Source organism: Hippocampus guttulatus, chromosome 10 (assembly GCF_054856545.1).
Source record: "Hippocampus guttulatus isolate MCC_2025c chromosome 10, RoL_Hgut_1.0, whole genome shotgun sequence".
NCBI classification, from domain to species: domain Eukaryota; kingdom Metazoa; phylum Chordata; class Actinopteri; order Syngnathiformes; family Syngnathidae; genus Hippocampus; species Hippocampus guttulatus.
The window spans coordinates 12,911,353-12,935,225 of record NC_141270.1 but is presented as its reverse complement, the minus strand read 5'-3'; the positions used below and the strand labels follow the sequence as shown (position 1 = coordinate 12,935,225).

Here is a 23,873-nt window from a genome sequence, read left to right as displayed (position 1 = left end):
CAAAATAGTTATTTAAAGTTGTCTTCATCTTCTTTATTTTATCAAAACTTGCACACAAAAAAAGAAATCATTGTGAGCAAATGCTTCTATATGAATATGTACAAATAGGGGAACAATCATAAATACACTTTAATCAAAAGATGTTTAAAAGCGACCGCACCGTTAAGGAAATAAAATCATGCAGTGCACATAAGCCACATTCCAACGACCAAAGCACGAACGATAGTCTGCTAGAGGAACCGACACAATGTCCCGAAAAACGAATCTCTCCTGTTAGGAAGAAAATGCACCTCTTCAGAGAGAGCGCAAAGAAGCCACAAGAGGAAGAGCCACGTATGCCAAAAGTCTACTTATCTTTCTGCAAGAACCACATCCCAATAAGATATTTTAGCTTTACATTTTGTTTCCACCTTCAAATAATATTCCAATTATGAACAGTTGCCATAAAAATGCTACACATCATTTACAGATGCATCTCAATACATTAAAATATCGTGCAAAGTTAATTTCAGTAGTTAAAAAAAAAAAAAACTCATTTTTTTGGATCCACTACACAGAATTTATATTTCATTATAATTTTTTTTCACACCTAACCGAAACCCCAAATTAACCATAATGAAGAAATTACATTACGAATGAAAATCTGTTTAAAATGTTAAAAGTTATATCGGAACCAGCCTTCTGATTTTTGTATTCCTTTCATCTTCCTGTTTAATGAATCTACATACGAGTTTCACTGTTTAAATTCAACTGCTGAAATAAATTCATCAAAATGCACTTGTATGGATTTCATTCAACCTGCACTTTAGAGTATAGAAGTGACTGTTAGCTCGTAAATAACGGCGGTGGCTGAAAGCTAATAAAAGCACGGAAGCGTTACTAGCACCACTGGCAGAATTCGGGAACATGTACTGTACCTATTCTCAAAGATTTGTCCCGTGGTAAAATGAACACTCCCCACTGCTCAGATACGCCAATACGCCACATGTGGCCAACAGAAAGAGTAAATTTTATAGTCAGTGTTCTGTTAGGGCAGCCCACCACGTTTTGCCCTCAGTTTCTGGGCTGGGAGTTGAACTCGTGGCAGATATTTTGGACGATCTTGGACACAAATTTGTACAGGTTGTCAAACTCATCCACAAAGAAGGAATGCTCCTTGTCGGGGTCAGTGGCGATGTATTCCAGCTCGTCCTGGGCAGCCCAGGCGATTCCGATGGAGTAGGCGATCACACCTGGAACACAGGTAGGAGGAAGAGTTATACACAAGCATCACACACTGCAAAGACACAATAATAATGAGATCAGCGCATAACACTGGAGAACAACTAAATTTAATCAGAGATTACTTTGTGTCCCGAAATTTATGTTTTACTTTTTTTCCAGGCACATCCGGTTTTTGACATATTTGCATTTTTTTTCTTTTTAAGTTTGACCAATAAAAGCTTGCGCAATACAGACTTTATCATGCTTTGCAATACTTAGCTATGATGTTTCTGAAAAATAGTCCACCAGTTACTGAAAGTAAACCTTAATTCATAAATGGAATGAAATATATTATGCAATATATTATTGTTTTCATATTATTATTGTTATTAGAATTATTATAGGAAACCAGTTTAGTGGAGCCCAGTTTTAAAAGCAAACATGGTGAAGCAGCATTTAGCTGTTCTGCTGCACGAAAGTGATATATGCTGCCAACAGAGGTGAGGCCAGCTCCTTGGTAAATTCTTTTAAATTTAATTTAAGAATAGTTTTTTTTCCCCTTCTTTACTTTGATCAAGGTCTTTTAAGCATTAAAAATCTATTTCACTCTCATTAATTATAGAAAGCTACTTTTATTTCTTTACTTTGCTTATAAATGTTTGCTGTCCATGAATGATCTTTTAATAATTCTTCATAAGCTTTTGTTGTCTTTTGGTTGTGGGAAGCACATTGAGTTATCTTGTGTATGAAATGTACCATAAAAATGACGTGGGCAGATTCAGAATCAATGCAAAAAAAAAAAAAAAAAAGTCGAAAAATGTACTTGCATCTCTGATCGAAAACAGTAAGTAAAGATTTGTTTAGCAGTGTGATTGTAATCTGATTTTAGCACCAACTCCAGGAGAACACTTTGTCTCCTTTACAAACTTCAACAGGTCTCACCTTGGCTATGCACAGCCAGTGCAGGTGCTCTGACATCATCATAGGAGCGTCCATCTGTGATAACGATCATAATTTTGCGTTTGTTGGGCTTGGACTTGGTGAAGAGTTGCTCGGCGGCGAAAGTGATGGCAGCTCCCGTGCTGGTGCCGCCGCTCCAGTAGTTGATGCGTTTGATGGCGTTGAGCAGCTCGGCCTTGGAGTTGTGTTGCCCGAAGGCGAACTCCAGCCGCTGCTCGTAGGTGTATTGCACGGCGCCCACTCGCGTGTCTGTGTCGGAGATCTCGAACTCTCGCGTGATGTTGGCCACAAACTGGAGCACCGTGCGGAAGTTGCCAGTGCCCACGCTGCTGGAGCCGTCGATGACAAAGGCGATGTCATTGGCGTTGAGGCAAGTTTTGCTGCAAACCAGTCGGTCTGTGTCGCACACTCGCTTCACCAGAGGCTGCACAGTTTTCCTCAGAGCGAACCAGCTCGACACTGGCAAGGAGAAGAAGCCGTTTGTGCGACACACGGCCTGCGGGATCGCAAGACAACACGGTTTCACCAAATGGTCCTTAGGAAGTTTGGACACAACTTTTTGACTATCAGTATTTCGCAGTCTTTTTATTGAAAAATTTACTAAAGCCAAAATATCAGCAGGTTTAGTTGAACACAAAGCAAATAGACTATAAATAGAGATTAATCAACAACTGTTCTAAAATTAATCAACACGTATTTTTATAATTGATGACTTGTTTAGAGGCCCCGTTTGATTAAAAATTGTCCAAATCTTGGAATTTCAGCCTCTCACCAGTAAATATTCTCAGATTTGTGTGCTCCTCCATGAAAGCAGACAGATTGTTGAATCAAAATAATACATCAAACAGCTCCTTTTAATTTGGAAAACACTGATCACAGTTTTGCCCATTTTCTGAAATTCACGGACCGAACCCAAAGCTGGTTCATACTGAATGTTTGAAATAATGTTCTGTTTTCTAATAAAGGGATAAAATGTAAAACATATTTTTGTCATCCAAGTCATCGTTTCATCAACAAAATAATCAACAAACTATTTGATTGTTACAATAGTTGCTAGTTGCAGCTATATTTTTTTTGTTGCCGATGCCAATTGCAATAGTTGGCATAAAATTGTGATTAATGATTAATCATCCGATTAATTATTTAAAAAATAATGAATTAAATAACTACTTTTTTTTACACTTGCAACAATTAAGATATGAATTACAGGCAGAGCATTTGACTATTTTACAATGTTTTTTCTTTCTTTATTATTAAGTATGTGTGTAACTTTATAACAGAAAAAAAAGCGTTTGAACGTCTTTATCGTTGTCTTATATTGTAAAGTGCTAATGTTTTGGTGATTTTAAAAGAGCCACCTAAAATGCATTGCAACAGCTGGATACACATCAAGTGTACCCTCTGCCATCTAAAAGAACAGCATGAAATAGATCTACCTGACACTACATGTCACTGGCATAGATAGCCAAACAAAGATTTTAGGAATCGCGAATGTGACGTGTGTGTGGTTCGGAATCACTGCTCTGTGGGTCTTACCTTGTCCACAAAATTAGCCTCCACTAGGTTTTGTTTCTCGTTGTCGTCGGCACCCTCGATGGTGACGAAAAATATGTTGATGCCGGATTCCCTCGCCAGCCTAGACGCCTCCGCCACCTTGTCCGTGGGCCACCCGTCCACCAGCACCACGGCGACATTTGGAGCGCCTCCTCTGTTCCCGTTGGCATCGCTGAAGTAGTGCGTGTTAATGTAGGCCAGGGCCTTCCCTGTTTAGACACCAGGGGGCAGCAACGTGAAGAACAGTACAACCATGCTTGCATTTTGAATCGGCCTTGTCCTTTTGCGGGTCAGACAATCGTAGGATACATACAGACAACCTTTCATTCACATTCACTCGGATGGCGTCTTCAGTCAACCTAACTGGGTGTTTTGGGAATATGGTAGATTTAAACCCAGGACGTCAGAACTGTGAGGCAGACACACTAAGCACTGTGTTGCCTGTCATATTGTAACCCAAGTATTTATCTATAAGCTTTTTCAGGTCTAAGTATATATATTCTGGTTTCATACTAATTATAACATATTGGATTTTTCTCAACTGTGAAACAGATGTGCCACTATCCAAAACGCTGCACCCGATAGATATGAGCATGTGGATACGCCAGGCATATACAAGTGCTGTTCCTCAAGCAAGTATTATGGTTAAGAATAAAAATAACAATTTTACAAAGAATTGTGCTTTGAGAAACAGCGATTTCTAAATTTACAGCGAGGACAAATTCTCACTTCATCAAATACTTGAGGTTTTGGAGACTTGCCTGTGTTTCCTAACCATGCATGCACCCGCTGTATTTGACACAATGAAACTATAAACAGCATGTGTAGCCTATTTCTTATACAAGTCCACACAAGCACGTCTGTAAACTACAACAGCAGCTTTGTATAATGTGATCCTGTCATTAAGCATGGAATAGGCCACATACCAATCTAAAAATGGCGAAACAGGAGATGTTTTGTTAGCGACTATTATAAGTTCTCATAATTTTACATGATCTGAGGGTGAACAAACAAACAATGTAATTTGAATCCAACTCGTTCTCAGTGAAAGCCCCCCACAAGTCCACCATTCCCCTAACCCTCACTCCCATTCTGTCTGGTCCGAGCCAAAGAAAAACACTGTTTACAGATGCAGGACTGTAATTTGACTAGCAGTCTATGGCAGCAAATTTAGATCTAATTCTATCCTTGCATGTGAAAATGAGCCTGGCTCATAAACCAAACAATAAGAAATTTGCTTTCCTTTCGCACTTTTGTGTAGCGCAGGCACGGCACTCACCCACATTGGAGACGCCTCCCTTTTGCGCAATCTTGGTGATGCTCGTCTTCACGTCTCTGGAGTTGGAGTAACTCTTCAGGCTGATCTCTGTGACAGCGTCGTCCCTGTGCAGCAAGCAACAATGCAATAGACGCGGGAGTCCATCCCTCTTAATCCCCACCACCCCGCTAAAAATGTTTCGATTTCTATGACAGGAGAGGAAAGAACTAACCCGTATTGAATGACGCCCATCATGGGTCCAGCCACGCCGATGTTGATGACCTGAGCCACCTCAGCCAGGAAGTCCTTCTGGATCTTAAAACGCCGCTTCCCGATGCTCCAGCTCCCGTCCATCAAGAAGACCAAGTCAACCTTACAGGCTAAGGACACACCATAACAGTCACAATTCCAATCAACATAACCTCATGGAAATATACAAAAAAAAAACATTTAATTAGGCCTTTTGGGGCTCCACATCCATGTTCAAAAACAAAAGCCCAATCCAAAATGGTAAACATGTTACATTATATGCACAAAGGATGCTATTTTCATGACCGCAGGACATGGCACATCTCTGCACAGTGGTAAATTAGAACCAATGATAACAGATGACCACAGGCTGGCGGATCCGTGAGAGGGATAGCTGCACCGCTGTGGGAGTGGTTCCTGCTGACATGAATAATGGCCAATCCAAGTGACTCCGTTCAATGCCTTTAAGTGCATGATTAGTTTTAACACTGATTGAAATGCTGTTGAAAATGCAGGTTTTATATTTAGGTATGAGTCCAATACCCCATCTGTTCAGCTAAACATGCTTTAATATACAGCATGGTATCTTTACGCCTCGTGCCACACGGTTTGGGGACTTTGGTTACAAAGTGATTTTATTTTATCACCATGTTATTACATTTAAAACCTGCTTGGTGAATTGATATGTGTTGTTTAATTGTTCCCAACCCTCATACCTGGGTCTCCCTGTGACACAGGTTCAGGTGCTCTGGGTGCAGGTGCCTGCTCTCTCATGCTGAAGCCTGCAATTAAAAGTGACACTTGAGAAAATCTCGAACACTTATCGCATGGAGGGCTTTTTTTTGTCCATGCTCTTACAATCATATTAGAATCGTATTTGGTAATATTAAATATTTTTCAATATACATACCTTACATACAGTGTAATTATTATAATGCAATGATCACCAATAACGTGCCCGTGCTCACTAAGTAGCCCCCAAGCACCATTTGAGTAGCTCACAAGCATGTTCAAAAACTAGGTTACCAGTTTCCTTGGAATGTCGTAAAACTGATCATTTGAAAATGTAAATACTGACAAGGTTGTTGGTTGTTGGAATCGATCTGTGTCCTACCTTGTTAAATTGCTGATCATTCTCATCCTAATGAGAAAACATTCTTGCTCTAACATGAAACATTTGACATTCTTCCAATTCTACACAACACCCATCCATTTTGTAATCTCACATGGGTTGCAGGGCGTGTCTTTGGGAAGTAGGCGGGGGACCACCTGAAGTGGTTGCCAGCCAATCATAGAGCACACAGGCGAAAAACCATTCGCACTCACACTTACAACTAGGGACACTTTTTGAGTGTTCAATCAGCCTGCTATGCATGTTTTTGGAATGTGGGGGGGAAACCGGAGTACCTGGAGAAAACCCACGCAGGCACAGGGAGAAGATGCAAACTCCACACAGGAAGGCCGGAGCCGGGATTGAACCCATGACCTCTGCACTGTGGGGTTGACGCGCTAACCAGTCAACCATAATAACTTCATAATACTCCATTAATAAAATCATAAAGAAATATTCATTTTTAAAATCTTTTGCAAACTTATTTTTAAAAAAAGCCTCAGATAACTGATTTCCGATTTTGGAATAAGGATGATTTCCAAATGCCCTGGCCCTTCCTTCCTGAAGCATGAAAACATGTTCATCAAAGAGAAATAACAAGTCATATACTGTATATAAGGAGCAAAAAGGAAATTTTGTCATGGAATTTTCCCCAAAAACAACAGCTGTCTTCTTTCCAGTGTGCGTGTTTGTGTGTGTGTGTGTGTGTGTGTGTGTGTGTGTAGGGTAAACATGAAGCCAATCAGGGCCCGCTTTGATCCACAAGCCATCGTGCTGTTTGACATTATCTCAACATCCCTTCAATTAGAGGCCGGCCGCAAAACCAGATGCTTTTGCCTTAGATAACCTCAGCTTGGTTTCTATCCTTAGGGTCTACCCAGGGTACTTACTTGGTGCCAAGACAACGCCACTGAGAGGCAGAAAGAAAAACAAGTATTGCTAAAGATCTCACCTGACTGATGAAGGTTTGCATCGGGCCTCCATTCATCCACTGTCTCCACTGCACAGATGATACCACACAAGTCAGGTCACACCCAGCAATACTCACGACAGGCTTGGCATGAATACGTAAGTCACATGTCAATTGAGATGATCTCTAAGGTTGTCATGTGCTTTGTCCAAACTGATGCCTGATTGGATACAAGCAGGTGTTTTGCGGCCATGTTGACCGCAGCTCACCTCTCGTATGGGTTGTATCCAGCGGCGCTTGGCGGTTGCCGTCCAAGTCACCGGATCGGGACACTAAAAGGAACACATGTTCAGTCATCGCACACCCGTGACGTGCATCTCATGCCAAACAAACGCTGCGGCAAGTCGGCCCACTCCCATTGGCTTCGGCTCTCATCTGGTAAGTTGTGTGGCGGAATTTTAGTGCTGCATGCCGGGAAGGAATTTCCTTTCTCTTAAGATTTGTTTTCCAGGCGTCTTCAAACAGATGGAGCTACAACCTGTAATCGGGGAAGTGAGCGCCGTTTGCGTCTTGCCAATGAGCCATAACTGCGCCTATAAACAAATTAAATGAGTTTGCCCTCAAACGTACTTAGAGGGAGCAGTTTGACTTGTTGGAAAATGGAATTATTTGCCCTTTCACAGGGAAGGACCGAAATAAGCGGATGCATTCAAAACAAGTCTGAGGGACTTCTGTACTCAACACAGGATGCCACAGTCTAATGAAGACTTCAAAGAACAATATCACTTTTATCCTTTCAAAATAAAAAACGGTTGTATTGCCAACTGATGACAATAATTGTGTATGACATCATACTGACGTGACAACACGTGTTATGTGAACTAACGTGTGAATTAACTGTAAAAAAATAATAGTCTCGTAAACAGTCTATTAGACCTCAAAAATTATGTTTGATTTGGTAGCTCTGTATTAGCCAACTTAAATGGAGTGCACCTCTTTCAAACATTTAAATATGTCCCAATCCAAATGCCTTCACAAAGATAATGTTCAGTTTTGATTAACACGATCACAGAGGTATTCACATTATTTTTGTAGTTGTGGAAGGGCTGTTGTTTCAATATTTAGGAACCGTTTATCCAAATCCTTGCCCAAATTACCATCATCCTTGAGTGCGATACAAACGTTTCCATAAAATTGTCAGAATGTAAAAAAACATTGAATGGACCAAACATTTTTTAATATTATGTCTATAACACAACTTCTTAATGTCTTTTGGTAATTTCTTGTGTCATTTTCAATGGAAGGTACCCATTCTACTACGTACTACAAAAGAAAACAAACCACTAAAAATGTGTCAAGCTGTGGCTCATTTTGTGTTTAACAGTAATTAAAAAAGGTAAGTAAAATATGAAAAACGCTTCTCAGGGTAATTCATTTTCATTTACATTCTGCAAACTATCAATCTAACGGTGAACATTTCTCATGAATGCATAACTTTTGTTGTTACTCGACCTAATGGTTGATGTTGGTCATTTACGCTTTCAACATCCCTTCAATGTGAGCACTTAGAAAGTTGATGTATTATTTGGACAATTACAGGAGCCTAATCTGCTCGAATGGCCATACAAAACCAATCCCCAACACTTGTTAGTTCCCTGTAAGTAGAAGAGAAAAACACTTACGGTATGATCCCAAGTTATAATACCAGCGCTCAAAGTCTGAGATATCGGGTCTGTGATCCTGAGCTAGAGGAGGATGGTTTGAAACCTGTTAGTATTCCCACAATGAACTTCGGAGGGAAATCACTCATTTCCATGGCTGCGATTGGTCATGTCATGCTTCACAACCAATCCCAGACCAATAAAAATGGCGGCGTTGTGCAGAATTATACCTTACATGCTCGAAGGGCAACCTGCTCAACACCTCTCTCTTCCACGTGGCATATTACGGTTCCGTACTTACAGCGCAACAATGGCATGCACTCACCCACTCAACACATTCATGCCCTGCATATGTCTAACTGTATCAGTCACATGATCATGCACGATGCTATCCGCGCATGCAGCATGCGATGATACAAGCGGCTCGCCGTCCCACACGCAATTATGTGCCAGACTTACCTGTCATTTCAGGTGTGTCCGTCTCACTCCATGTGTATCCTGAGTCTGGTGCTGCATAAATAACATCTACATGTACAGCAGAGGGTTGCAGTTCAGGGGCTTGTCCCATTTGTGGGAAAAAATCTCTCTCTCTCTCGCTCTCTCTCTCTCAAACTGTGACACAGAAGATTAAGGCCCGATAAATAATTGGACTAGTGCCTGCCAGCTCATCAAGTGCCAAATTAAACAACCACGGAATAATTTCTTATCTATTTCTGAAAATGTGTCCGTGAGCGTGCACTTTCACCCCATTGTCACGACAGTGCATCTAATTTCCATAATCCTTGGCTCTATCATTATCCAACCACCCGGGGACTGTTTCAAAATCATAGGTCTCCTTAACATGTGCCTTCTTAGCATTAGTACACTCATGTTCTGGCCCTCTGTTGTGGTACCTGATGTTCGTCGGGCTCCAGGGAACCACTCAGGACGAGGGAAGGACGGAGGGGCCCAGTCCCTCCTTGGAAAAACTGTGCAATGGAAGACAAGAAAGCGTGAGGGAAGGCATACTTGTGACCTTCACTAAAGCCGCCGCGTCATTAGTGGGGTGTACACTAGATGTTCAGCCTTGAGTCAAGACACGAAACATACCATAGTCACTCAGACAGCTGAGCCACTAAGGTTGTTTGCATTACACTAGATGGAGGAAGGGATGGAGAATACACACAACAAGCATGCATTCATTAGTTATACTTACCAAGCTGTGTCGCCGCCAATCAGTCCCATCCTGCCCTCAATTCCACATTGTGTGTGTGTGTGTGTGTGTGTAATTTGTATGTACTTACTTCCCTATTTCTGGTTGTTTTTAGTTAATCTGCTATAATAGCGAGCTTTGTTTCCTTCACGTGTCAACCAAAATTATTACAGTTAATGAAGATTAATGAATACATTTCAAAAAACACTTTTGTTCATGAAATAAAGTAAAAATACAGAGTACCCCTTTTAAATTATTTTAAATTAATTAAAAACAACTATGAATACTAACACGAATAAAAGCTCAAATAAAACTAAGCCCCTCCCATCACCAATAAAAATCAATAAACAATTAACTGTAACAGTTGATTTGTTTGGGACCAACAGGTGTGCCGCTGTAGGGCTCCTCCTACAGCGGCACACCTGCTGGTCCTCATGTCATTAGTAGGTTTTCTGTTAAAAGGACTCTCGGCCCGACCCCTCAGTGTCAGGTCATTGTTGCTGTTGCTGTCATTGCTTCTGTTGGTTTGTCTTTATCATGTCATATTTATTTTTGCTTATGCCATGGTTTTTGTTGTTACTTTGAATTCTTGTTGTTTGTAGGACTTTGCTTGTTTTGGATTTGGTTTTCTCAGTGTTTGAGGAATACATTTTGTCAAGTTCACCCTGTTCCTCCCTCTTGCCTGCTTTTGGGGTCCTTCACCACCCCCGCAACGTGACAAACCTGCTCTAAAAAGCACCGGTAATTAAAACTGACTGAATTTAAAAATCAAAAGTTAAAACTAAATAAACCCTAATATAAGGCAAAATGCTAAACTATTATAACCATGGTGCCAACCATGCCGACAGGCGACCGTAACGTGGCCGTGTGCAATATCAAGTCATTGGAAACATTCAATAACAAAAAGTGTGATAACTCTTGGATGGCTACAGTAACAGTTTAAGCACACGAAGAGCAGAACAGCACTTGAGTTTTAACTGATTCAAGCAACGGATGGCCAGCTTACACAAGCACACAGCCTGAGCTCAGGGTTCCCATCCTGAGGCAGCGAGCAGGCAGAATCTGTGTTGACTAGGACGGCGGGGAGGCGCCCCGCCACCCGCTCACTGGAGCGTGGGAGTATTATTGTAAAGTTGGGACAGTGTAGACAAAAAAAAAAAAGCAAAGCTCAACTTAATCTGGTCAAAAGGCCCAGTGGTGTACAGCAGACAGCAATGTTATTGTTTTGCCGTGAAAGTGATGCGGTCAAAGGATCGAGATGAGTAGGCCTCATCATAACCATGCCAGCGGTCACAAGGTCACAGAGTGCCACATTTTTGGGGAGTGTGTATGAATGTGTTTTTTACCAAGCTAGCCTTATATTTTATGGCAGCACAACTTCATTTTGCTGCTGTCATCTAATATCAAGAATCAATTATTTTACTAGGGCGGCCCGGTAGTCCAGTGGTTAGCACGTCGGCTTCACAGTGCAGAGGTACCGAGTTCGATTCCAGCTCCGGCCTCCCTGTGTGGAGTTTGCATGTTCTCCCCGGGCCTGCGTGGGTTTTCTCCGGGTGCTCCGGTTTCCTCCCACATTCCAAAAACATGCATGGCAGGTTGATTGGACGCTCTAAATTGTCCCTAGGTGTGAGTGTGGGCGTGGATGCTTGTTCGTCTCTGTGTGCCCTGCGATTGGCTGGCAACTGATTCAGGGTGTCCCCCGCCTACTGCCCGAAGACGGCTGGGATAGGCTCCAGCACCCCCCGCGACCCTAGTGAGGATCAAGCGGTTCGGAAAATGGATGGATGGATGGAATTATTTTACTTGATGTACTTTATTTTATGTACCGATGAAGATCGTTAGGTCAACATAGAATATATGCTGTAAATCGAACTGTAACATTTTCAAAGGCGCAATAGCCTTATCCATGTTTGCGGGAGTTCATAAGCAAATTCATGGGTGAAACCACAAAAAAAAGTCATAAATCATCACTATCTGAGTGCTTCATCCTCTCCTGAGAAATGATCCCTCTTGCGACTTGCTGATCTCCACCTTTGACCTTTGAACTCAGCCTTAAAGAATGTCCCTCACGGGCCTTAACCACGACTTGCCTCTTTGAGCTCTTGCTAAGCTTTAACTGTCATTGCTGCTCCGAATAAACGTCACAAGCAGATAAACGGAGTTATGTTACTTTTGATCGTCATGGAGATGGATCTAATTGCAGGGATCAATGGTGTTACATTCCACACAGAACAGAGGCACTTCCATTTAAAGACAAAAAGCCTTCTGGTTTGAATACAGCGGGGGAGTAAAAACACATTGTATGCAAAACCGGATCTCCCTCTGCAAGCATTTATAAGCAACAGGAAGAGGCCAGGCCAGATGGACTCTTTTGGCAGGTACGATTTCTGTACTGAGAGAGGGCCTTTCTCATCACAGTCTTATCTTCAGCGCAGTTATGGCACGAGATGAATGCCTTTTATCTCCATGTCACTCATCGCAGAGGTACGCTACTTAAAGCTCACTTTTCATGTCTCCCCCTTGCACTGCATGCCATACAGCTAAACGGAGTTAACATTTATCGAGATTCAAATTCTTCTACATCAAAAGTACAAAAACATCCGACAGACAGTAGGGTCAGCAAATTGTAATTGGACATGACATTTAACATCATGTATGCTTTATTGTTTATGTCTATATGAGCATATAAAGAAATCTATCTCCACCCAATTTTGCTGTCTATGTCATAAAAGGAGCCGTCCATAATGGGACCGCCCATACAATTCTGTCGTCGTTTTAAGATAATATTGCCCAAACAATGATTATATCACTTTAACTGTTACTGTTAATCTGTAAGTGCAGACAAGAAGTTGCCCAAAACAAATAAAGGAACATATACACACTTTTAAAAACACAGCCCCTGGCCACCTATTAGTGTACCTGCTGGTACTCTTGAGTCACTTACCAGGATTGGATTGGCTCATGATTGGTGTCCGTTCCTTTGGGGGCAGCTGACCTCTGTTAAAAGCTCCTTGAGGCAATAATGAAAACATAGAAAAAGAAAGTAAAGGAGAAGACATGGAGAGCAGAGAGAAGACAAAGACATGGGGAAGAGGACGCATAGGATGAAGGCTACGTCAATCATTTCAGCATATCTGTTTTCCTGTTGTCCTTGATATGAGAATCTAGTAAAGCAAATAATTAGAATACACTGCTCAAATCTTGGGAAGTGAAAAGCTGAATTTGAGGATGTGATCAATGTCAGAAGAGTGGCTACTGGGAAAGGAATGTCAGCTCGACGTCCGGATTAGTGACAGCATGTGGGTGAGGATAGCAAAGCATTTTGGGTGTGGATATCAGGGTCACTCTTATAGCATGTCCAACATTCTTGGTCCAGCACCAATGCCATTCAGCTACATTCCACGTTGGTCCCACCAAGTCTATCTGTGCATGACGCCAATGTGCAATATGTATGTGTGTGTGTGCGTGCGTGTGTGTGTGGGTGTCTTTCCTGTGAGGCTGACCTGGCCCAACTGGAGAGGATGACTGTCTCCTCATAGGTGGACCGACCTCTGGTCTGCGCAGACCTGATAGCAGACACAAACAGCATATGAAATTCTTTGGGGCTCATCAAAAGCTTTTTTGAACAGAATATTTTTGTATTGGTTTGTAATGCATGATACTAACTAGTTAGGCATGAAGCAAAACAGTCAATGAGTGGTAGTGAAGATAACACAAAAAAACACAATTGTGGCCAAACTGAGGCTCAGCAAATGTGTTGAAAGCAGCAGCAGACGTTCATGCACGGTTTCTGTATTGTTAATATGAAGGAGAAATGGAGCAAAAGCATCATCAGGGTTGTTGAAAGGTTGTCTTTACGGTACCTGCGTTGGCACGCTGTGGGTATCTATTTGGATAGGCGCTTCCACGGAATACTTAAAAATAAAAAAAACATCATGATATGGTCAAAGATTTGCCGCATGTGGCATTCAAGGATTTTCCAAGAGCTGCAGAGTCAGTCGTCTACCTTGGGTGGGGCTCTTGCCTTGAGCACTCTGTGATTGCCCTACATCAGCGGTGCAATAATATGAACACATTTAGGCAACGATCAACGTCACGGCGTCAGCATGCACCACCAACCAGGTTACATCGTCTCAAATCCACAAAGTATGCCATACTGCATTGCATTTGAGTTCTCTATTAGACTAAAAAAAGAAAGCCTTTTTCACTTGACGTAAAACAACTGACTCCAAGCTTTTTATCTTGTCTTGTGCCTGGTGATGTTACTTGTCGATTTTTCACAAATAGTTCCTGAAGATGCGAAATGTTTTCTTTTGCTCCCAACTTACAAACGCATGTGAGCAAACAGTTTCATATTATTTTGAAATATGAATTTCATATAGTGTTCATTTATGTTCATATATTCATATTTTGATTTTATTAATGTATTACTGTCTTAAACATGCATTTAATCCTGATGGAAAGAGCACCTTAAAATTCTGAAGGTTAACCTTCCCTGAATCGAGTGTGTGACAAATGGTGTCATCCATTTTTATTTTATTTTTTTATGGTTAAGATGTCATGCATCCATCTATCAGTTTTCTATAGTGTGTCCTCATTAGGGTTATAGTTGATCTGGCGCCTATCCCAGCTAACATCTAAAACTGGAGTTCAAAATAAACATGGTGAAGCAGCATTTAGTTGTTATGGTGCATGTAAATGTCCCTTCGTAGAAATTCTTTAAAATTAAATTCATTAAGGTCTTCTAATCATTTTTTAAATCTTTTTTTTTCTCATTTTAGAAACCTTTTTTTTATTTACTTTACTTCTAAAATGTTTTTAAAGTTTTCTGTTAATGTGTTTCAACGTCATTTATGTTCTTTTATTAATTTTGGTAAGCTACTCGTTTTCTCTGCTTGGTCTCTGAATGTCGTGAACTATTCTATTTGTAAATGCTTTTAGGTTTCTTTGCTTGTGTGAACAAGTTGCCTTGTGTATGAAATGTGCTGTGTAAATAAAGCTGCCTCGCCTTGCCTACTCCACCATGCTGATATCATATCAGTGTCAACTATCCACAAATAATAAAGCATAATTTTCCTAAGGTGCTCTGTCATAATGACTTCGACTCTTCCAGTTAAAAGAGAACGAATTGTATTAGCTTGAGTCGGTTGTCCAACAACATCGTGAAAAGGGCTTTCGCTGAAGGGCGCCGCTAAGAAGCAAACACTCAGTGCTTGCCGCAGATTATTTTAGAATGCGGAAATGAGCTCGACGTCCCCTCATGCCACCATTATGTAGCATTACTTTGCTTCACTCACTTGAACTAGAAGCTGCTACAGAGGCAAGGTAAGGGTGACCGCTGCCTACAGGAAACACAAATGGAGCAAGAAGAGAAAACATGATGAACTGAAAAAGAGAATCGTTTAGGGAGATTTCCGGCATGTGAGCCACACATTAGTTCAGCACACGGCACCTTTGTGGACTCACTGTGGCTGCTTTTGTTTCCCAAGTGTTTCATCATGTTTACATATATTAGAAGTGGTGAGAGGTGCGTTCGAATGAGCACTTAAGTCAGTTAGTTTCAAATGAGCAGCACAAGTGCATGGCAGTGCAGCAGCCATCTGTCATGGCAACACTTGTAACGAGCTGCTGTCATCACTTAAAATGAAGGCCTGTTTTGTTTGACACACTGCTGTTCAGATGTTAGTTAGGCGGCAGTATGGATCATTTGGAATGTCAACACAATATGCACCGATCCATCAGAACACACATAACGCAGGCGATGGTTCATTTAGGCTCACCTGCATCTCTGACTTTGTGCACGGCAGCGCGGGTTTTGAGAGTGGTAGGGGGCGGTGGAGGAGGAGGCGTAGTGGTGGTAGTGGGAGCCTGGGTGGTGGGGAGGACGGTGGTAGGTTCAGGTGTCGTGGTGGTGGTGGTGGTGGTGGGTTCAGGTGCCGCTGTTGTCGGAAGCGCAGTGGTAGCCGCGGGAGCTTTGTCCTTTTGACCTGAGAGGAGATGAAAGCCGTCATATAGAAGATGGATAAGCACAGGGGAAGAGCGTCAACTGTCTATGATTCATTCTTGACATTTTTCGAAAGAATGATGACGTTATTATGACTACCAACTCAACCTGAAAACACCATCTAACCTGAATGTTATTTGGAATGAAATCATGGGTTGAAGTGTTTGTAAAAAAAGTTGCACTAAACTCTCATTCGGCAGCTTTAAGTGACGTGACTGAATGATTTATTTATGTATTAGTCATAATAAATAATAACTTCAAGCGGGCGAAGCTCTGTATAAATTCTGCATGCATGCATGTGTGTAAAGTATCTTTCCACTTACCTGTCTTCACATATGTTGGTCTTGAAGGAACAAAGTCAAGGGTAGATGGGTAGATCACACCCTTCTTGGGCTTCCCCTCTTCAAAAAAAATAAAAAATAAACAACAACAACAGCAAGTCAAATCAAATCAGTTGAGCATTGCCTCTTATGATGTGCTAAAAAAAACATGAAGTGAATACCCATGACAACGAAGGATTCTCTCCATTTAGGAAGTGACAGAGAGCGCACGCCGTTGGAGTTGCTGCCTTTATAGCTGTTCTGGCCTGCCATTTTCTTCACAATCACTTTTCCTCCATAATTGGTGATGATGCCACTGTTGGTGGATATGCATCTCTTTTTTTTTTTAGCTTCCTCCATAAGCCTTCATCATCTTAATAACCTTCATCAGTGCAAGTTCTACCTGTGGATGGCGGCGTTGCAGATGCTGGAGATGGAGGCGAACACACTCGTGCCATACACCTGCTGCTTGGTCTCCCGACAGTGCGAGGGGCATTTGACGATGAATTCCGGGAGACTAATCTTTCCGGCTCTGACATCGCACTCGATGGCCGGAACAACTATGAACAGAGGAGACGTGCGCGGTATTGTCTGTCAGATTAACCTGTTGTTTTGACAACATTGCAATCACACAAACGATTGATCCGATTACCCGTTAAGCAGATACGCTGATTAACGGGATTGTAAGCAACAATTCTTACAATCATTTCATTGTAACAGCAGGACTCAAAACAATGTCACTGAGGATTTGTTGCTTGAGGTTTAGCCTGTCGTATAATTTACTCGACTGGGCGACATGACTTTTGTTTAGAAATACTGTACATACGATGGCTAGTTCAGATTTGTGCTATCGTTAGCAAAATGCATTACCAAGTCATACTGTATTCCGACATTCCATTTACAGTTGACTTCCTAGAACAAATCAATGCATTACTTTCCTGGCAACAATCCTTTTGCACAATTTCCCTGCCGATAAATCTAGTGTCAGCATATACATTATGGAATGATTAATACAGAAGCAATTTGTCACTGAGGTGGGGATGACAGAATCGACAGCAGAGGAGGAATAAGGCGGAGACAACCGCATGGTAACTGACACAGAAATTACACTTAGTGAGAGTCAATGATAGCTACCTTGCTTTGGTTTCTTGCCCCTTGACCCGTTGGGCTTGGCCCGGCAAGTGCAGGACAGAAGCAGTGCTGCGTGTGAAATAAAGGAAAATTCTCATGACAATTTGACACAATGACTTTTTGTTGTCTCTACATAGTGGAGATGGCAACAGTCTAGTGGCAGCAGTCATTCGTATTTTGGCAGCAAGCGAGCATTTTAGCTGAGTGGAGGCAACAAAGACTAACGCAAGAGCTGTCTCAAACATGCTACAAGTCTGTGGAAATAATTGACTAAAAATGTCTATGCTCAAATACAATAAAAGCATAAATGTCATCAGAACAGTAAAATAGCAAAACACGATTAAAAAAAGAAGAATAATAATAATAAGCTGAGCTTGGGGCGAGGGCATGCTACAGTATCGGAAATCTGTGCAGCCTCATTTAGCCACGCCAGCTTTTTATTTGATTTTGAAAAATATATTTCTGAATGATTTTTTTCAGCCCTCTTTTAGCACCAGGAGAGAAAAAAAAAATCCTGGAGCTGTGCCTGTTAAGATCGGGTAGCTTGTTGAACACAAATATACAGGCTTCTGGTATTTACAACAAGGTTCAGCTTCGGTCTATTTATTTATTTATTTATCTTAATGTGTTTCTATGCCTGTCCTCCGAAACCAATCAGTGGTGCAAAGATGGTTGTGTGGACCGCTGTAATGTGTTGAAAAAATATCCTTGACAGTGATTCTACAACTTTGACTCCTCACATTTGACTACAAATGTATAGTCAGGTCGTTCAACCCCATTCTTCGCTGAGTGCCTTGCCGAGGCTGAGCGTCAGCAGTTGTCACAGTTTTCTATTTATCGGAGTCTTTGCAAAGAAAGACATAAATAGACAACAAAATCATTCATCCTCTCTAGAGATCTGTACCATAGGGTAAAGTTTACTTTGGCCCATGCCACACAACTACCCGATTTGTTTTTCTTTTTTTTTTTAATGTTTATCATCCATCTATTTATTTTCTGTACTACTTACACTCATTAGCTACGTTTATATTACTATTAGTGATGTTTGCTGTGGCGTAGAAATGTTCTGCACCATGAGAGCTGTTCCTAATATTTAACTTTTGTGGCTGAACAAGGTAACCACTATATTGGAAATATCTTTCAGTGTACCGTGGTGTAGTTGCACACAACTTCAAACTAAGACAAGAGGAAATGTTAATTGACTGACCTCCTATAGTTTGGTCAAAACTGGGCATGATCATCTTAGTGCGGTTAATGCTGCGGCAGGGTCAGTGCTTTCAAATGAGTAACTCATTTTGTAATAAAACCATTTACAAAGGCATGCAATAATGAGTCACTAAGGTCAATGATAGCAGGTAGAACGCATAGTCAACTGCTTCCTTTCCTTCTATATGTAATTTGTTTGTTTTTCCTCAAGGTTCATTTTGTCACATTTATATAAACCTTCAGCCAGATGAACTTGAAATGATGCAGACCACTCAAAAAAAAACAATCAAACAAACAGAAAGACAAATACCAAAGGGTCATTGAATGTAAAAACAATCACATGTGTGTTGTCGGACTGAACGCAGCATTTCTTCATTTCAAAGGGAAAAGAAAGCATTGCTGAACCATTAAGCAGCCTGCAAGATCTTGTAATATGAACTCAAATTAGAACAAAATGCCAGGGTGGGAATTTTTGCGTGTTTTGGCATTAGTTACGGGGTGTTAATAGGTTTTGCAATCAGGGGAAAAACTCTGCTTTTGTAGAGGTATTCCAATTACAAATGTTGCTGCATAAGTCCTCGACGTGAAGTAAAAGGAAATGGATGCATCTCACCGAGGCAGACGACAGTTACTGATGTCCTGATCATGGTGGGATGCGTGTTGGTTCCGTGGGCCGGATGTCCTCGTATAAACTCCTTGAAAAGTGAGCAAAAACAGAACTTTATTGCAGTGACAATGAACGGGCGACTGAGTAAACATCTCCCACCGAGAAACCCTTCTTGACGTGTACCTGGACTAAAAGCTGCAAGACTTACACCACACAAGACGACTTCTACCTCAATATATTGAGGGGGAAAAAAAAAAGAGGCTCCACACCTCGCAGCTGGCACCTGATACAAAATTGCGTGTAACAATACACTACAAAGGACGTGAGACTCAATTAGAGAGTAGTACAAAATTAAATTTCACCGATGACGCTTAAAATCAGATGGCCTCTCTGTTGGACAACCATGACCACATGAAGCTGAATTCCAGTCAGACACACCTTTTGTCTGGTGTAAACAAGAGCAGAATTGGGGTTCCAAACGGCACCTCAGCTGAAGTATTGATACTACACTTGATGCCACAAACGGCCTTTGAACTCACTATTGGTGTTCCCCGTTACCACTGGAATGCGGTACCTCCCACAAGGGTGGATTCTTATGACACACATGCGACCATCACAGGACCAAAATATTAATCGATATTGATATTATTACATTTTGATAGATTTATTTAACCATGTGAAAGGAGCCAAATATTATATAATGCAATGCAGCTTGCTCTACACAATTGCAGCCAACAATCACAATGATAAGCACTGGCCATCAAAACATAGATAGGCCCCAGCACGCCCGCGACCCTCATGAGGATGAGCAGTTTGGAAAATGGGTGGATGGATATCTGGAGGCAAGGCGGTGCAGGGATCCAGACTAACCCTTTTTTTCGCTCAGTGGCCTCTACCTTGATATTTGAGGGCAAGTAGAAGATTTAAGGGCACAGACTGTAAAATTGACTTGCAGAGTAAATATTCATCAGTCTGGAGGCCTAGGCAGCTATATTCAAAGAGTGCATTTTAATACACAAGGTAAATCAATGTGCTTCACAAAAGTAAAAGCAGACCATTTCAAAGCAGTTACAAAGAAAAATGTTCAAGACATTTAAAAACTAAATAAAGAAATGAAGAGTAGCCTCCTATGTGCACTGTGTGTTTGAATCTTTATTCATTCATATTATTCATTCTGATAGTAAAGAATACCAGCAGATCGGGGACCATATTATACACAAGTAAAGTGAAAAAAAAAATGCTTTGTAAGGGTGATTTCATGAAGGCCTATGACTCACGGGAAATTACAGTGGACTTTCAGTTTTTCAAAACTTCCAAGCTTAATATCAATTTATTTCAGAACTTTTTTGAACAGTCCTCCAGCTGTTGACAATAACCCGATCAAGTGACTCCCTTGCAGCCCCTTTAAATCCGCATAGTTTTTACCGAGGGCTTTGTTATTGTTTAACTTCGTATACGGTGAATACTTTACATTCAACAGCGGTGAGACATGCCCGATGCAGCCCAACATTTTGATCTCACATTCATGAGCCCTGACTTCATTTTTCCACTCCGCCGCATTTTGACATGAAAGTCCGATGACTTCTTTTGCCTCGTCAGGAATAACGATTTCCCTCATGGATGAGGGGAGTTGAGCAAGCTGGGGCAGATAAGTGTACCTCTGCTACTAAAAGGCAGGTCTGCATTGGTTGCGGGGGGGGATAATTCATCACACTTTGCTCAGTAAAGTCAAACACTGTATGGCACTTGTCAAAGTCTTTCTTATTCAATCTTCCATAGCGGAGCGTGCCTCAATGGCGTACACATTGACCCAAAAGAGATATATGACAATGATGTAAAAAAAAAAAAAAAGGCTGTCTCAGCATGAGAGTTCAAATGCCACTCTCTGCAAGCAAGAAAATGCTATCCAAATGTTAGCCTGTCCATTGACTAACAGTAGCGAGTTTCCTGTAGAGTAGATCACAGATACTAAAGAGACATGCTCTCACTCCATCTGTGTGACACATATACAGACATACACACAAGAAGAAAAAAAACCTTCCAAAATTCATCGAGCAAAGAAGATTCACGGACGTGGGCCGCCATAAATCACAAACTAGAGGATTTATACACGGTGGAGCTGTGTCCTATCCGTGGTGAACTTTTGATAGGTCTGTGCTCAGAGGCTTCTCTAGTCATCATCCATTGCTATCAATCGATCCATCCATCCATCCACAGATGGAACAGAAACGGAACAGTAATGAATGAGTAATATCCCCATTCACGGCAGGGGGCAGGGGTGGGGTGGGGGGGTCTGCGCAACGGTTCTCAGTCATGTTGTAGTAAACCTGTCAGCTCAGACAGGCCACATAGTTGGAGGAATTATAGCACAATTCACTTCAGGGTAACCCCCTCGCCGCAAAAGTGGATTAAGAGCGCAAAACAGAATTGAGCTCTCTTGCCAAGCTTTCTTCCACACTGCACGACTCATATGAATAAAGACGTGCTCCGGGGGGGGGTATTTCCATTTGATGCATTATCAGCAAGAATCGGCTTGTGCTTGATAAGGGACACCTGGCGGGATAACTCAGGTGTAAAAACACTGCAAACAGGATGTAGGGCAGCTGCAGGAGCCCTTTTTCAGAGGGAAACCCATTCAAAAAGTTATCAGTTTGCATTCACCTGCACTGTTTCTACTGAAGATGTTGAAAGGGTTTTTACACATTCCCGCTCTGTAAACAAATACTAAAACCTCACAGTCAAAAGGTGCGAGGGCACAAACGTGCATTTTGTCCCACGCTGATCCATTTGTCCTACTTTTTTTTTTGCCTTGAGTTGCCAATTTAATTGGAACTACTTAATTGCCCATGGTCACTTCATATTGCACACAACTGCATATTCATCCTATGATTGGAGATGACAAAGATACACCCGCACCAGGGATGTGCAGCCAGTGCTAAATCCTAGCATTCGCTGGTGGCACAGTTGTATTGTAAGCATGGTCAATGTGCCAAGTGCTGTATCAACAAAGCCAAGCGAGAGCATCATGAGATCACGTCTCTCTAATAGCATTGGTCAAACATTCGTTTATTGGGTCAGCGGTTTGACATTGGGTAAAATGCTTTCTAATCATGAAAACACATTATCTACACAAAGGTGCTTTTGATTGATGTATAGTGTGTGTATATGTGTGTGTATACGTGTGTGTGTGTGTGTGTGTGTGTGCGTTATACATTTTTTCTTATACAGCTAATTCCAGAAGCACAATGTTTTTTTTCCTTATGTTTCTTTATACGCACCGAAATGGATTTGAAAAACAAAACATAAACATGTGATTGAAGGGCAAACTTCCAGCTTTAATTTAAGAGCTTTCGCATAAAGATGTAATTGAACAGGAATTATAGCTATTTTGCAAACTTCGTACTTTTACAGGGCTTAATCATACACGTTGACATACAGTAATTGTAAATGTAACCATTGACTTTTACGATTATGACAACACATGATTTATTCGTGGGAAGATTGGAAACTAAAAATGAGAAAATATGGGGCCACCTTATCTAGAAAGTTATCTTTAAAGCTCCTAGTGCCCTGTTTGGTGATCAGACCAAGTACAGCTTGGAATACTTTAATACCCGGCACTGCTTTCCGTGCAAGCCGCAGCCTGTTCCAGTCTGCTCCTGGACATTTTGTTTCCACGCCAACTTTTCCTTGATCAAACTTGGCAGACATGTCAAATATAGTGCAGTGCAACAAATGTGTGCAATGCATGAACAGAGTTGATAAAATCCTTCTGTAAATTAATTGAGCCCTTCAATGTAAAGGTTTAGCAGGGGGCACAGAATCACCACTATAAGAAGTTCATCTCTTTAAATGCCTGCCTTGGATAACCTAATTAATTATATTTAAAAGTAATTCAGAAAAGTATGAGGAGCTTTACAATGTATCAATACATAAATAGCATGTTGCAAACTTCGAATAACCCATCATAATATTAAAATGTAAATGAATTTTGTGGAAGTTAAACAGGTAAGAAAAAAAAACATGCTGATAAAAGTTAAGACAGACCGGATCACCGTTCCACAATGAACTCGAATCAATTACGCACAGAAAGAAAGCGGATTCCTTCATTGACGCAGCAGCAAAGATCCAGCACGAACTGGCTGTTTGCGCTCCAAATTTTCCCCCATCCACCAACTAATTCAAAATAAACTCACCCGATGAGTTCAAGTAATCCCGCAGCAAGGCGCGTTGTGAGTGTAAATGTTTGCGCGCTACTTTGACGCCTCCATTCAAGTGAGTGAAACCTCCACCTGGACTTTTTCACTCGAGCATGATCGGAGCCGCTCATTAAAAGTGGAGAAGTGGATGGGGCCAGAGTTTCTCCTCATTTGCCCGTCCCACTTGAGACACGCCAAGTTCCTCGCTTACGCGCAAAGAGAATGCGTTGACCCTGCAGCCATCCATGCAGCACATCAGCGCGCTGCAAGCGTCCCTTTGTCAACTCGGAAGTCTTTTTTTTTAAACT

General features: G+C 41.5%; 1 protein-coding gene across 3 annotated transcripts; it reads right to left on the bottom strand.

Moving 5' to 3' along the window:
* Nucleotides 1-8: 8 nt before the first annotated feature.
* On the bottom strand, nucleotides 9-23,873 carry vit (vitrin). Of its 3 annotated transcripts, XM_086122551.1 has the most exons (23): nucleotides 23,563-23,873; nucleotides 19,373-19,454; nucleotides 17,557-17,622; nucleotides 16,826-16,982; nucleotides 16,605-16,738; nucleotides 16,426-16,503; nucleotides 15,879-16,085; nucleotides 15,396-15,440; nucleotides 14,105-14,143; nucleotides 13,962-14,012; nucleotides 13,602-13,664; nucleotides 13,043-13,108; nucleotides 9,800-9,874; nucleotides 9,366-9,431; nucleotides 8,928-8,990; nucleotides 7,515-7,577; nucleotides 7,288-7,335; nucleotides 5,941-6,006; nucleotides 5,208-5,355; nucleotides 4,997-5,100; nucleotides 3,700-3,926; nucleotides 2,146-2,659; nucleotides 9-1,232 (listed from the first exon to the last, which is right to left on the bottom strand). In XM_086122551.1, the coding sequence occupies exons 2-23, from the start codon at nucleotides 19,404-19,406 to the stop codon at nucleotides 1,054-1,056; spliced, it is 2,493 nt and encodes an 830-aa protein (XP_085978677.1). In that variant the 5' UTR covers nucleotides 19,407-19,454; nucleotides 23,563-23,873; the 3' UTR covers nucleotides 9-1,053. The 3 variants fall into 3 exon arrangements, with proteins under 3 accessions (XP_085978677.1, XP_085978678.1, XP_085978679.1); XM_086122552.1 differs by lacking the exon at nucleotides 8,928-8,990 and having other exon boundaries at nucleotides 23,563-23,871; XM_086122553.1 differs by lacking the exons at nucleotides 13,962-14,012; nucleotides 14,105-14,143; nucleotides 15,396-15,440 and having other exon boundaries at nucleotides 23,563-23,870.